A 15937-nucleotide genomic window follows, 5' to 3' on the forward strand; every position below is an offset into this window, starting at 1 on the left:
TCAATCAGATGATAGAGTCAAAAAGTGATAGACCACTTTCTTGGCTGACTGTACAGTCGCCATCATATATATCGGAGCGGCCAAGGTGTTCATAATATCTGAAAACGCCTCTATTGGCAAGGCGTTAGAGTGCGTGTTCAGATATTGTGAACACCTTGGCCGCTCCGATATATATGATGGCGACTGTACATACGTACATACACTATGTCAGTTCTAAAATAGGCGGTTGCTGTAGTTGTTACAAGACATTATGAAACCTAACATTTCCATTTCTTGTGCGATCTAACAACCTGAAAAAAGAAATAAAATTATTATTGCCTTTACCTACATAACATGCAAAACTAAACATTATTAAAATGTTCTAAGGTTCATTTTGAACTGTAATTGTGCCGGACAAAGGGCAAATAACTTACTCTTTTAATGAAGCAGAAATATCCTTAAAGCATTTCAGTTTCTCCTCTTCGATATTGGTCAAATAATTTATTTTGTTCATCTCAATTTCCCGCAACCTCAATTCTTCTCCTTTAAGTTTTAACTCTAATGCCCGCAGTCTTAATTCTTCGCTCTTCTGTTGAACTTTTTCTTTCTCTAAAGCTAGTGTCGATTTTAGTTTAAATTCTTCTAAGGATGTTTTTAATTTTTTGTGTTTTTTTCCTGAAAAAAATTGAGTGGCTTGCTTTGTAAAACAGCACAACAAAAATGTTTAATGATTAGAAAAACTTTAACCTGTTAAAAAACTTAAATGTTCGTTAAATTGTAATGTACTGTTTCAATCTAAGGGTCACTTGCACCATTCACTAACCCGGGGGTAACCGGTTAAACCTGGAGTTACTATGGTTACCAGTACAATTTGACATTAGGTTATAACGGTTTAACCGGTTAACCCCGGATTAGTGGGATGGTGCAAGTGGCACTAATTAGAACCTTTCATGCTTGTTCCATTGCTTTCTCAAACAAACTAAATTCATTCCAATTTACTACACACACAGTAAGGTTTAGGCTCAGGCCAGGCGTGGCTCACTCCGCGATTTCGTCGCTTTGCTACAGGTAGCTACAAGTACATCCGTTCCACACCAATTTTAGTGGCTAGCCATAAGCCGCGCGTGGCGTCACCTAGCGGCCATATCTAGGGTTGCCAACCGTACTATATTATATAGTATTGTACTATATTTTGGCTCTCTGTACTATATACTTTTGGAAAAATATATAGTACGCTAAAATACTATATTTCCCATTAAACGTTTATTACACTCATGTATAGCATTTTATCTAAAAGTACTATATTTTTTTGAAATGTACTATATTATTGATGCCTTATTCTGGAAAATACTATATTTCACCAAAAAAAAGTTGGCAACCCTAGCCATATCTGTCCTGATCGTAACAGACGCGTTTTGTTAGAGAGTGAGTTTTCTGTACCTAGTACTATTATTTATTCTGTGCTCAGGCTGAAATTGTGAGTTTCTGACGTGTTTTTATTTGTGAGTGTATACGGCAGTTTACTAAGGAAGACCAGGTAGACCTAAGCACAAATATTGCGTCACAATCTGTAGCTGTAAGGCATATTCAACTTCCATACCTTTAATTTTTACTTTCTTCTCAGCTTTTAAAGACTCTCCATCAAGTTCAGATTTGTTGTCACCATCTAAACAAAACTAGAATGTTTACGTTTTTAAAATAAGTACAATTTTTATTAAGCTTAAATATATTTTCAACCCTTTAAAACGGTATTTCAAAAATAAAATGTTTCAAAGCCTCGTAGAACACTTAATCAATGTGGCAATAAAAAGTAAAAATACCGTCAACTATTCATCTTTAGGTTCAAACCCAAATAGTTCTGGACCCATGGGTTATGAATATTTTATGGATTACAAATCCATATTCTTCCATAGATTTGATAAGAGCTCAGGTAACAAACAAGCTATGCATATATGACTTACCTCCTAGTATATTATCAACATTACAAAATGTGTCCTTGCTCCTAGCAAACTTGCCTAAAACTGTGTTGTCTTCTTCATCCGAGGACATATTACGATCAGGACTTAAAGGAGCTTCATAGCCTTCGGTCAAAAATTCTGTTATTTCGTCTGGAGTAGGTTCTGGTAGCTCTACTTTGTTGACCTGGAGCATCACAAATATTTATTTCAGGCCAGGTTGATGTGCAAACTATATTTAAATGTGATGTAGTGGTGTAGGTAATACTTCACTACTACATCATTATTATTATTAGATCTCATTACGGGGGTGACATTGTCACTGTGTGACAAAACCCTTTAAAAAAAAGATTAAAAAGAAAAACCTTTGGGTTTGGGTATTAAGATAAACTTGATATCTAATTAATGAACATTAAGAGGTACATTTCGCCATTAAAAACTGAGCGCAATCAGGCGAGGTGGTCCGGCTGTGGAGGATCACACATGAAAATCTGCAACTAAATTTTGTTAAGTTTTTGTTTTGTTAAGAAGTTCCTTATGACAACAGGTTTTTTGTGAAGAATTACATTTGGTACTATAATATTGTTGCTCAATCTGAAACGGATCTAATTTAACTTGCAAGATCATGACCAAGATATGCTACTCTATAAAAAGGCAATATTTTACCATTTCCAGATCTGATACATCTGTCTTATCATCCAGAGGGTAGTTGATCATCTTCAGCAGCCTTAACTCTAGATTATTGAGTGGAGCAACCTGCTGGCTGTAGTTATAGTGTTTCTTCCGCAGCAGGATATTTGCTTTCTTTTTTGTTTTGTTTTTCCAGTCAGCCCACATCTGAAACAAAAGAGGATATAAAATACCGTATCACGGTCAAAAACAAGTATTCGAGGTCTCTTAAGATGGTTTGTCTTGTCTAACAAATTGTCCCAGAAAGATTTTCTTGAGTTAGTAACTTCATAGTATGCGAGGAAAAGCACCCACAAGATGGTCTGATGTTGTGAAGGAGGTGGTTGACGGTAACATGCAGTGCGTGACCCATATGGCTTATGATCGCACACTATGGAGACGGAGCACACATGGTCGCGATCTTCAGCAATGAGGGACCGAGGAAGAACTTAATAGTGGCGATTATCTCAACCCACAGGCTTGAGTCTACTTTTACTGCAACTATAAGATCAATTGGGAAGATTATAAACTGTAACTCATGGAACCTGTATAAACTATACAACGTACCTTACACCATTTCCAGGTATTTTTGTAAACCCCTCCATCCACTGAGTTCAACTGCAAAGCAATTTGTTTCCAGAAAGTCTGCTTATTGGTGCTAGAGTACGAAACCTTCCCGTTCACTAAAACACCATCTTCGCTCAGAAGATCGAGTAATTTCTTCATTTGAGCCTGGTTTACTCGACTCATCGTACGATGTTATATTTAAATTACCAGCACAATACCGATGAAATTACTACCTACAATATAACGCAAATCTCGTATATTATAAAGAATTAAAAATAAATAGCCTCAAAGAAAACACTGTAATTAATTAAATTAATTTTTAATTTCATTCATATGTCATATGTTTTGGTTACGATTTTGCTTTTACAAAATTTGACATTACTGGTGAGTGTTGCCAAAATATTAAGTACTTGTACTTATGCTAAATGCTTCTTATGCTCTACGCAAAAGACAACGAAATTCCGTTGCTGAACTATCAAAAAGTTAATCATGTCCCGTCTGACTTCAGGAAAGTGTACTTGTATTGCTTTTACTGTTATTGTACTTTATTATTCCGACTGAATTATGTCCGGCTTTACTAGCAAAGAGTGTCTCTAACTTGCTCTTCGGCGGTGGCAACACTGGCCTTGAGCTAAATGACATTGACAGAAGCGAAAATCATCAAAATACGGGGAGCCACTAATGTACAACCAAATAATGCTCAACCCAAGAATGTACAGCCCAATAATAGGCGTCCATGGTGGACGCGTATTATTGGGCTGTACATTCCTGGGTTGAGCATTCTCGGTCCGCGCAATATTGGTCCGGGGCGATAATACGAAGCCACTCTTTTCACAGGGCAATAATGTACGACCCCATAATTCGCGTCCAATAATATGAGTCCCTTGGCTTTCAATTATTGGGCTGCGCATTATTGGTACAGGTCGAGAAAGCCCGACCCAATAATGTACGACCCAATAATAGGAAGCCAAAAACCAGAGACATTCTTTTTTTTAAGGGAGCTGTCAAAATTAGTAGGGACGTTCTGACATTAGCTCTTGACAATTTAAAAATAATCGGTTTTTTCTAGTGCCATCTTTCAGTGACATTGACAGTATTGTATTGACACTTGTTGGTTTACAAATACAATAAAATGAATTCTAATAAAAGAAACAGTAGACTCAGTAGAGGTACGAGGTACTGAAAAAATATTAATTAATGGAGAAGCCGAAGTTGGAGGTAAGTGCCGCAATTCAACAACTTAAGCTAAAAAAATCTTCGTGTCCGCATGGTATTCCCTCGTGCGTATGGACTGTACAGCATGGTGCTGGCGGAGCCGCTATGGCACATATTTATTTAACCTCTGTCTCGAGCTAGAAGTATTCCCAGAAATTTGGAAAATTACTTGAGTGATGACCAGTATTGAAAGGTGGATCAGGAGATAAGGCAAGAGGGTTTCGACTTTCGACCGACACAAAGTTTGTACCCTACACTTCATTTTTTTAGATTGCATGAGAGACAGACAGCAGTAAGTATGTAGATTATGAAGGGCACAGATTTAAACCAGCAGTGACATGGCAGTTTGTTCAAAAGAATATCTTGGTTATATTTGACAACCAGTCTGGCCTAGTGGGTGCCTAGCCTAGTGACCCTGCCGGTGAAGCTGATGGTTCTGGGTTCAAATCCTGGTTAGGGAATTTATTTGTTTGATGAGACAGATATTTGTATATTGAATAATTATATTGTTGTCTGGGTGCCCACAACACAAGCCTTCTTGAGCTTACCGTGGGACTTGGTCAATTTGTGTAAAAATGTCCCAATATATTTATTTATATTGAGATTGACTGAGAAAACAAGGTGTATGCTACAAGGTGCAGGTTTCTGCAAAACATATCGGTGAGTCCATTAAGACAGCTGTTTATCAGAAAAACTGAGACTGGGTCACTGATCAATGGGTCAAACACCATCAAAAACTACTGTAATATGTAATATGTAATATCCTTTATTTCAGACAGTAAATTGCATTTTTTTTCTACAGTTGCGTTTTTTTTTTCTGTCTGTGTGCCATTTATTGGCAAAAGGCCTCCTCCAACCTTCTCCATTCCTCTCTATCCTTGGCAACTCTCGTCCATGTGGTTCAAAAACTACTACTTAAGAGCAAAAAAATTGTGTTTATAGGTTCAGCAAAACTACAAAAGGATACATACCTATGTTGGTGGATCCCCTTAGTTAGTTAGTTATACTGGGCATTTTCCGCAAGTCGACAACCATTGGCCTATTTTGCGTGAAAACGAGGTAGCACTACTCTATAGTTCGTTTTTTTTTTAGCATTAGAAAATATAAGGTAAACAATCTTGATGTGTCTTTTAATTGAAAAACACAGTCTAAAAATAAGTTACGGCAAATATGTAACAATTATGAATCTAATATGTTCATTTATATTCTTCTGCTTTCTTACCATTCGTCAACTGTTTCTGCATAAAATAGTTGTGATCACCCATACACCTAAACACTTGACTTGTTACAATTCGCTCCTTAAAAAGCGCATATTTAATTTACCGGTACCTAAAGTATCATCTGCATTTGCTAAATGTTTCGGGGACTACATAAAGGCAGCAACTTACAACGCCATTCTCAAGCACTGTGATTTAAAAGATAGCACTGCAAATGAGGCCAAAAACACTACCTATAAGCTACTTCAATCACTGAGTTACACAGAGACAGAAGCTATTTTGCAAAGTGTCACTTCACTGTAATTTTTACCTTAGACTATGTTAATTTGTACAAGTGTAATTGGTTCCCCGCGATACAGGTGTAACCTAGTGCGGGGGCCCCTGGTAACTATGTTTGTAACAGTTTTTAGAAATAAATTATTCTTATTCTTATAAGTAATAGTTATTGATTTTTAAAAAGCGTTTTTCAACTAAAAGACATGTCAAGATTACTTACCTTCTTCCAAGTTCTTTCTAATGCTAAAAAAAAAACCGGGCAAGAGCGAGTCGGACTCGCGCACGAAGGGTTCCGTACCATAATGCAAAAAAAAAAAACAAAAAAAAAAGCAAAATAAAAAACGGTCACCCATCCAAGTACTGACCCCTCCCGACGTTGCTTAACTTTGGTCAAAAATCACGTTTGTTGTATGGGAGCCCCATTTAAATCTTTATTTTATTCTGTTTTCAGTATTTGTTGTTATAGCGGCAACAGAAATACATCATCTGTGAAAATTTCAACTGTCTAGCTATCACGGTTCGTGAGATACAGCCTGGTGACAGACGGACGGACGGACGGACGGACGGACGGACAGCGAAGTCTTAGTAATAGGGTCCCGTTTTACCCTTTGGGTACGGAACCCTAAAAACGAACTATAGCCACCCCAGCTCCTCCATGACACCTAGCAGTGTCTTCAGGTCGCTAACTGCCTCCTTCAATGTGCACGGAGTCCCTGTGTGTCTGTATACTTCTACCTTCTACCTACAGTGTAGGAGAATATGCTTTACTGTTTCTTCTTCTTCCATGCACACTCTGCACATGGGGCTGTCTGTTTTACCCATATTATGTAGGTGTTTGATTAGTGCAGCGGTCGGCAACAAGCGGCCCGCGAACCTCTCACTTGCGGCCCGCGAGCCTTTCACTAGCGGCCCGCGAACCTCTCACTTGCACCCCGCGAGCCTCCTAGGCTATTTTGTATGTAATATTGACAAACGACAATGTCTGATAAAGTCATAAATATTAACAAAGTGCGGCCCGCATCAACTTCGGTAACTACTATTTGGTCCTTGGCTGCTAAAAGGTTGCCGACCGCTGGATTAGTCTGTTATGTTCTGTGATGAATCCTACTATTTTGCGTAGTTGGTGTCTGGGTGTTTTTAGTAATATTTTAGTGTAAGCTTGTAGTTTTGTTCTTTGGTCTGCAAGTTGGTTTGGTGAAGCTGTTTGTGATGTTGGTCTAGCTGGTTTCTGAACCTTTCCTGGCCAGTTCATACGCTGCATCGTTTTCTCTTGATCCACTATGCCCCTTTATCCATTATACTGTTACTTTGTTGCCTTCTTTGCTCACTTCAGTGAGGCCTCGATGACATTCAAGTATGAGTTCCGATGTAAGTTTGTAGCTACCTAGTGCTTGCAGTACTGATTTACTGTCTGACAGTATTAGTATATTTTCTTGTTTTACTTCTCGTCTTTTTATCGCATTGCAAGCTTCTATTATTCCTACACATTCAGCTTGGAATACCGTATTGTGTTCCCAGTGTAACCCAGGGGTTTTGAGATGTATATGTTCAGGTCCTCCGAGAAGACACCACATCCGGTCCCTTCATTTGTTTTTGAGCCATCTGTGGATATTCTTAAGTTTGTTTGGTATAGTCCATGTACAAAAAGAAACATAAAACATGAAAGAACACACATCATTAGTACAAAGGCGAACTTATCATGTAATTCATGTATGCGGCACCGCGATATAATACATTCGGTAAAGACACACTGAAAGAAAACGAACTTAAAGATGTTCTTCTGTTCTGCAGGAAAACAAGAAGATTCGAGGAGAATGGTGTGGCACTTAATGCCGCCCCGGGACAGTAACCTAGCTGCAGCTCCAACTCTAGGGAATTGGGCTGAATGAACGCAACACGTGATCGACAGCCCACCTGCTTCCTGCCGAGCGTCCCTACACTACATCTACATGGATGCCTCGCTTATTCTGCTCTACAAAACTTCTGTAAGTAGAGAATGCACAAGTGCAAGAGTTGAAGGATTGAAAGAGCTTGTCGTCTTACCTGACAGTCTTCCACACATTTACCTTAATTAATTTAAATGATTTTAATAATAATAGTCCTTTTTAGGGTTCCGTACCTCAAAAGGAAAAAATGGAACCCTTATAGGATCACTCGTGCGTCTGTCTGTCTGTCTGTCTGTCTGTCCGTCTGTCACAGCCGATTTTCTCCGGAACTACTGGACCAATCAAGTTGAAATTTGGTACACATATGTAAGTTTGTGACCCAAATATGGACATGTAACGTAAACAAATTAATTTTAAACATGGGGGCCACTTTGGGGGGGTAAATGAAAAAATTAAAAAAATTTGTTTTCAAACTATATCATGTGACATATCAAATTAAAGAGCTTATTGTAAGGATCTCAAATATATATTTTTTATAATTTTTGAATAAACAGTTTAGAAGTTATTCAAGAAAATAGACAAAAAATGACCGTTCCCCCCCCCCCCCTTTATCTCCGAAACTACTAGGTCTAAAATTTTGAAAAAAATACATAAAATAGGTCTATACCTATAGATGACAGGAAAACCTATTATAAATGTACAGTCAAGCGTAAGTCGGACTTAATTACAGTTTTAGATCCGACCTCTACGGATTTTTTAAAGAGATTTCACTCACATATTTAAATACACAAACGGGTCTACCGCGATATAATTTCATTGTTTTTACCTTTAATTCCGACGTTTCAGCTGAGTTGCACCAGCTGTGGTCACGGAAAGACTGACGTCCCAACAAACCCACAAACGCCAACCAAACGCGCGTCCAAACGCGGTAGACCCGTTTCTGTAATTAAATATATGTACAAAACGCGAGAGTTTAAAGTTTTAGATTTCACTCACGTTTCACATAAAAAATACATTGTTAACAGTGCCGGATTAACCAATAAGCAAAACAAGCACGTGCTTAGGGCACCACGTTCAGGGGGGGGGGGGGGGCACCAAAATGCCAGGATTCGGGCCTGGTTCGGAGTAAAAGTAAAATTGCGTTTTTTATATCGAAACATTTTCGCGCTCGCTTCGCTCGCCTTTTCAATAACTTTCTAAGGTATGACAAAGGTGACATTCGGGTGACGACTGCAGCAACATTACTCTGTTGCAACGTTACTGCTGCAGTACTGTCAACTTAGTTAAGTTAAATATAGACCTGTTTAAAACAGCCAACGAAGTATTCCTAAGAAATACTAGGAACACTAACAGGCTGGTCATAAATAAAATGCAAAGAACTGCCACTTTTAAGAAAAATTATTTGTTATTTGTTATGCTATGTGTGTCAATATATTTAATAAGTTACCCAACAACATAAGAGAATTGCCTAATAGTAAATTTAAAAGAGCACTTTTTCAATGGCTGCTGTCTTCGACATTTTATTCTATTAATGAATACCTTGTAAATCAACAATCTAGTTTTTAAATTATGTTAATTGAAGTGGTTTTGTTTGAGATAGATACATGATATATTATTATTTCATAAATTGACAGTGTATTTTTATTTCTATTGTTGTTGATATTTAATTTGTATTAAACTAGTTTAAGTAGGTTAAGTTAGGTATATATTACACTAAAATTTGCATGCTGCATAGTCAGTTAAGAAAGATGGGACTTAAAAATGTATAATTTTACAGAAACAACTTGTATATAACCTTTTTTATCGCAAATAAAATGATAAAAAATGATTAAAACTTCCGTGATAAAATGATGTGACTGATTTCCATACTAAAAGTAAAAATGTACAACTGTCTATCATATTGCGTTTTTATATCGAAAAATTTTCGCGCTCGCTTCGCTCGCATTTCAATCACTTTCTTAGATATGATAAAGGCGACATTCGGGTGGCGACTGCAGCAGTATTAGGTACTCTGTTGCAACATTACTGCTACGGCACTGTCAATTTTCGTGATAAAATGATGTGACTGATTTCCATTCTCAGCTGTAATGCGGCATTGAACTTCTCTCAATTTACCAAAAAAAATCAATGTAATCTTGATGACCCTAGGGAGAGGGGGCACCATGGTCTAGAAATGCTTAAAGCATCAAAATATCTTAATCCGGCACTGATTGTTAAAAATTGTGTAATATACGGAACCCTTGGAACGCGAGCCCGACTCGCACTTGGCCGGTTTTTTTTTCAGATTACCTCAATTACAGTATACTACAATACAATACAAATACTCTTTATTGCACACCTCATTACAGAAAACAATACAAATAATACAGGAAGAGGTTAAACAACAGGCGGTCTTATCGCTAAAAAGCGATCTCTTCCAGACAACCTTACTACTTTTGAGGTTAGAACAACCCACCAAAACATTTAATGTAAAGTGTTGCCAAGACTAGTTGCATAAAGCTTTTACACTAAAAAGTTATCAGATCCCGTAGTAGGTACCAAGACTTTTACTCTGTCATTCCTAACTTTATAAGCTCTAACAGTATAAAGCCAACATCTTGGTCAAACGGTACGGCTTGGCCGTTTCGTTGGTGTCATGCTCACATGTACAATCCCGTAATGACACTTTCAGAATTTGAAAGACCTTTGTTGCTACTTTGTACAACAAGTCCACTGAGGGAGTGTTTGTAAAAACGACATATCAGTTTATATAAACTACGATAATACAAGGTCATATAAGCAGGCATAATTTTAAAACATTTAACATTTAGGTTTTCATAAAAGTTACGTACCTATTTCTAGCGACATCTATGTATGTAGGGCCTATATAAAATAAGCCAGGAAAGTTATGAAAGTGAATTAAATGATACTGATAAAATCATTTTAAACAAATATTCTAAATATAATTATTCTCAAATTTCAGGAGCTGATACAAGCAGCCAGAATGAGTCTCTGCTGAGTCGCCGGCGCCGGACGTGCGTCGCGCGCCTCGGGCGACTGGCGTCTTCGTGTGAGTCGCCAATTGCAGGGGAAGATACGAATAGTTAGGTATAAAAGCTACTTTAGTCAACCTCGCCTCAGTACTGTTTGTATTGACTGAAATACAAGTAGCATAGATGAGACGTTCGGACGTATCCGTGAAAATACGAAGGTAAAGGAAATTGCACTACATTTTTAGAACCTATTCACCTGTCAGTAAAATATTGAAAAGGAAAGTTCATGAGTTTTATAATTTTCTTTCCTCCAACAGCTTCACATGGAGCAAATGTAAACCTTTTATGTTAATAATATCAGTAATGTCAAGGTACAACGCTCTTTAGAGCATATTGCCATTCCTTTTACTCGAGTGGCCTGTGGGTTAACTATACGAAGCGTGCCTACAATGCATTAAAAGTGCAGTATAACAATGCATTCAGAATGCTGTTGGGCTTACCTCGTAGATGTAGTGCATCTGGCATGTTTTGCGAAGCTAGAAGTTTTCTGGCAATCATGCGATGCAAGAAAATAGTATCTCTGCTAGGTCGAGTTAGAAGCAGTCCCAAACATACATGTTCGAAAAGTAGAACTCCCTTAGATCGTGTTTCAATTTATCGCCTCTCGTTGGCAATTAAGGTGGTTCGCTTTCCATACAAAAAAACAATTACATAAGTACCTAATAGTGTGTAATTACTTAATATAACGCAATTGTTTTTTGTATGGAACGCGAACCACCTTAACTATTCGCACAACGTTTTGTAGTTGCAGTAAGTACTTACATATGGCCGGTTAAATTTTCGAAATAGGTATGTATTTACGTACAGTGCTAATTGCCGCACATAGAATAGTTAAAGTTTGATCAATCGGAATATGTTCATAAGTCACTTATTACATTTCGAATTATAAGTCTGTATTTTCCAGCTTTAGATGTGCATGACTGAATATGCACATCTAAAGATGAAAAATGCTTTCATGAATACGTTTATAATTATAGCTAAATTATGTTAATAGGGACAAATGTATGATTTTCAACCAAAGAGGTACTTATTATCTGTTGTCAATAAGGCGCTATTTCCATAAAGCTTCAATTTGAAATCAGCCTCGTCGACAACCGACAATGTTAACCTTTTGGTTGAAAACGTCACAAATTATGGCGATAGAGAATACAATGTTCTGTTGCCAGAGTGCAGCACTAGTAAAACCCGTAAACGAGTGAATTGCAAAAAAGTGTAGGTAACACAATGGAATATTCACAAAAATATGCAAGAATGTAACACAAAATGAAGAAAATGTATGTGTTTTTTTTTGTGATACGTCACACAAAGGAAGCCAAAATCGACGCCGCAATATTTTCACGACGTGTAGAATAAAAGTGGCGTCGAATTCAGGAATCCGCAAATACCATACCGATAGCCAAGTAATTTATCTATAGAACAATGTTCAAACAGTAGTAGAAACGGTTAGCTTTGCAAACTTTTAGTAGATTGGTTTGGTTTTGGTAGATCTCTCGGTTTGGCATGCTCGATGCTCTTCACATCACCACAGACGGAGGTCGACAGTTCGAATCTGTCTTGTTCAAGCAATTGATGGAGGCACATGCACGGATACGAACCACATATTACACTACTATCCTGGAGCTAATTGGATTATTTGCATCTACTATTATAGTATATACCTATGCCTTATTTTTACGCCTAAGAGACCCTAAGCTTTTAACAAAAACCATTATTTCTTTTATACTTACGGGCGGTTTAGCTCCCGTACCTACCTCTATTATACCTAGCCACTTGCTAAAGCAACGATGTCCTTTAAATCCGTATCCCGTATCGTGATAGTATTAGTGTCCGACCGAAACAAGTTTTTTTGCCGAAACCGAAACCGAAACCGAATGTTCGGCTTTGGATCTAGTTTCGGCCGAAACCGAAACCGAAACCGAAACTTTTGTAGACTTGATAAAATCGTTGAAAAAATGTCGTAAAACCGCTTTTACACACATATTATGGGGCTGTCGACACCCAATGTCCTTGAAATTGATGTTACTTATACCTGGTCAAGCAGATCTTGTCAGTAGAAAAAGGCGGCAAATTTGAAAAATGTAGGCTCGAAGGGATATCGTCCCATAGAAAATTTGAATTTCGCGCCTTTTTTTACTGATGATGATTTTAAGATTTGCTTGACCAGCTATAAGCAGTTTTTTTAAGAAAATTACTAAAACCAAGATAATTCTGCAACGATTTTGATAACACACGCAGTGCAAGTGTTATTTTAAACGTCAAAACTTCTATGAAATTTTGACGTATCAATAACATTTGCATCACTAGTTGCACTGCGTATGCAATCAAAATCATTGCAGAATTTTCTTGGTCTAACTCTATTCAGTCACCAGTCAAGCTAACATGTTTGTAGATACAGGGTCAACCAAAGCACCAACCAAAAACGCGAGCGCAGCGAGCGCGAAATTTTTTGTTAACAATATCGCAAGGCCAGGTACCGATCTTCACCTGGGCCTAAAAGTCCGAAGTGCCCCAGTGAGGCGAACTTTCATGCGAAGTCAAAGCCGTGCTTCAGGCTTCAGGATAAGTAGCAGACTCCAACCAATGTCCAATGTATTAAAAAGCGAGACCGCAGTTTCGTCGACGTTCGACGTTCGACGAAGCAAAAGTTTTTAGGAACTATATACCTACGAAATATCATTTGATATTTACTATTTGCTTTTCGGTGAAGGAAAAACATCGTGAGGAAGCCGGACTAGTCCTGATAAGGCCTAGTTTACTCTCTGGGTTAGAAGGTCAGTCTGATGGCAGTCGCTTTCGTAAAAACTAGTGCCTACACCAATTCTTGGGATTAGTTGTCTATTGGACCCCAGGCTCCCATTCCCATTGCCACGGCTCGGCAAAAATTCCGGGATTACGCGAGGACGATGATGAGTTTTCTTATTATTCTCTTGCCCAGGGCCCAGTAACATGCCACAGTGCTATCTCATTCACTCCGATACAATTAGACAGTGTACGCGTTATAGGTATTGACGCGATGCGTCGGCCGTCCAGTGGCGCCATCATTAGTGAAATTGTGTTTTATAATAAACCAATTAATTTCTGTACCTATACATGAATCAGTATATGTAGATATTAATATTGTTGTCCTACTTATTCCCCAACTTTTGGTCTTTGTCCGAAGTACCATTTCGTAAGTTTCGGCCTGGCCGAAAGGTTCGGCCGGATTTTGGCCGAAACCGAAACTACAGCCGAAACATGATTTTTTGGCCGAAACTGGCCGAAACCGAAACCGAAACCGAACCTTCGGTCGGACACTATTTGATAGCTATTATTCACTTTAAACAGATTTTAAACTAATTTCATTGTATTTAATATAATCTATATGAACTACGACATATTATGATTGTTTTGAGACATAGTAAAACTTATACAAATAATAAGAAACGGAGGAAGAAAATTTCGGCTATGACTTGGCATGTCATTTCTTCACACCTTTAGCTTACATTATTCTAAAAACACACCCAGACATAATATTAACACAAGTTTACTGACATTTCCTCAGCTTTTTAACGGTTTCACCATAAAAATCCATGGCATGTCATTTCTTCACACCTTTAGCTTACATTATTCTAAAAACACACCCAGACATAATATTAACACAAGTTTACTGACATTTCCTCAGCTTTTTAACGGTTTCACCATAAAAATCCACAATTTTACTATAAAAACACGTAACATCCTACTCGTCACAGTGGCTGTTTTTGACTGACGAAAGTTAACGACTTTTTCAACCGTTGAACATTCAAATGTTCGCTTGCTAGCTGTCTTGCTTCATTCACTCCACGATTAAATATGTCAGAGCGAGTTAAACATATGTTTCACTGATATTTTACCCTAAGTTTAGGCGTGAATTATGCGAACCTGGCAGGTTGAGCCACAGATAAACCGCCAATTTTATGACCGCCTGAAAGGCGCTCCCACAGTTGAGGGGATAGGTAGTGCTGCAGACATTTTGGACTAGTCATTGAGTTTTCACTTCTGTCGGCACTCCAGGGGGCCGATTTTTGAAATTCGATCGTTCGATCGTTCGGAAATCGGTGGAAAACGGCGAAATGCTAATTTTTGAAATACTAGCGATAGAAATTGGGAATCGAGTGGTATTGACCACTCGTTTTCAATTCTATTAGTAGAATTTAAATGCCTAGTAGTAGAGATATTATTGAACGAAATTTAATACACGAAATCGAGTAGTCGAATTTAAAAAATCGGCCCCCAGGAGTGCACCCCGATTTTTTTTTTAATTCGTAACTCTCATTCCACAACTTTCATACCTAATCGTCTAAAATTCATAGGTTACTATAACAATGCCTAGCAAAACCGATTTCAATCAAGAAAACATAAAAATAACTTCGGTTTCTATGTCAATGACAGCCTAATTTCAGCCCACAGTGTGGCGTCAGTCCTCACAAATTGGTATTCAACCGTCCGCACCTCATTTTATCGGTAATATCGGTCAATATCGGCGGTTGAATTCGGCGAACCAAGTTGGTGTTTGCATCCGCACCTCCTGATTCGATTGGGCAATTTAATCAGATTGGCGAAAAATTTACTAGTCAGGATCTGGTCAGGATACGCCTTTAGCCCCAATTCCCACGGGCGCTTTTACAACGCGCGTTAAAAAAGCGTTTGAATGACACCAATAGATACATGTGTATTTATTCACACGACAGCGGTGGCGCTAAATAATTAATAGCCGTAGTTATGCAGAAAACGACCAACTCAATTTTTTTATCAATGCAGAAAGAGACCAAAGCTACTGAGTTAGGGTGTAAGTCACTTTGACAAATATAACTTGCAGACTGGGAAAAGCTCGAAAAAAAAATACCTGTGTCAAGGAGCACGTTAACTGGATTAAAAGTAACTTTACGGGCAACACTTGAAATTTTGGATATGCTGAATGTTGCATGTGATTACAAGTATTTGATGACAGCAACCCTATCTCAAGATCCGTTGGAGGTAATTAATAATTACTAATTATGTAATCCAATGAATATGAATCTGCTTGTATGGAATCTGCATCATGTATGCTGCCTTACTTTTGGAGAAAGTCCAGAAAGCCTTTTTTAAAATAAAAAATAAATTAAAATTCATTAATTCAAGCT

General features: G+C 37.9%; 1 protein-coding gene and 1 long non-coding RNA gene across 2 annotated transcripts; one reads left to right on the plus strand and one right to left on the minus strand.

Annotated features, from left to right (window-relative positions):
* Nucleotides 1-161: 161 nt before the first annotated feature.
* Nucleotides 162-3523, minus strand: LOC134671417 (uncharacterized). Its single transcript, XM_063529272.1, has 6 exons — nucleotides 3171-3523; nucleotides 2601-2771; nucleotides 1941-2121; nucleotides 1580-1645; nucleotides 414-654; nucleotides 162-290 (listed from the first exon to the last, which is right to left on the minus strand). The coding sequence occupies exons 1-6, from the start codon at nucleotides 3351-3353 to the stop codon at nucleotides 239-241; spliced, it is 894 nt and encodes a 297-aa protein (XP_063385342.1). The 5' UTR covers nucleotides 3354-3523; the 3' UTR covers nucleotides 162-238.
* A 445-nt stretch (nucleotides 3524-3968) lies between these two features.
* On the plus strand, nucleotides 3969-12609 carry LOC134671110 (uncharacterized). Its single transcript, XR_010099181.1, has 3 exons — nucleotides 3969-4388; nucleotides 7670-7863; nucleotides 10727-12609. It is a non-coding gene; the product is annotated as an uncharacterized LOC134671110 (long non-coding RNA).
* The last annotated feature ends 3328 nt before the right edge of the window (nucleotides 12610-15937 follow it).

This window comes from Cydia fagiglandana, chromosome 15 (genome assembly GCF_963556715.1).
Source record: "Cydia fagiglandana chromosome 15, ilCydFagi1.1, whole genome shotgun sequence".
Lineage (NCBI taxonomy): Eukaryota > Metazoa > Arthropoda > Insecta > Lepidoptera > Tortricidae > Cydia > Cydia fagiglandana.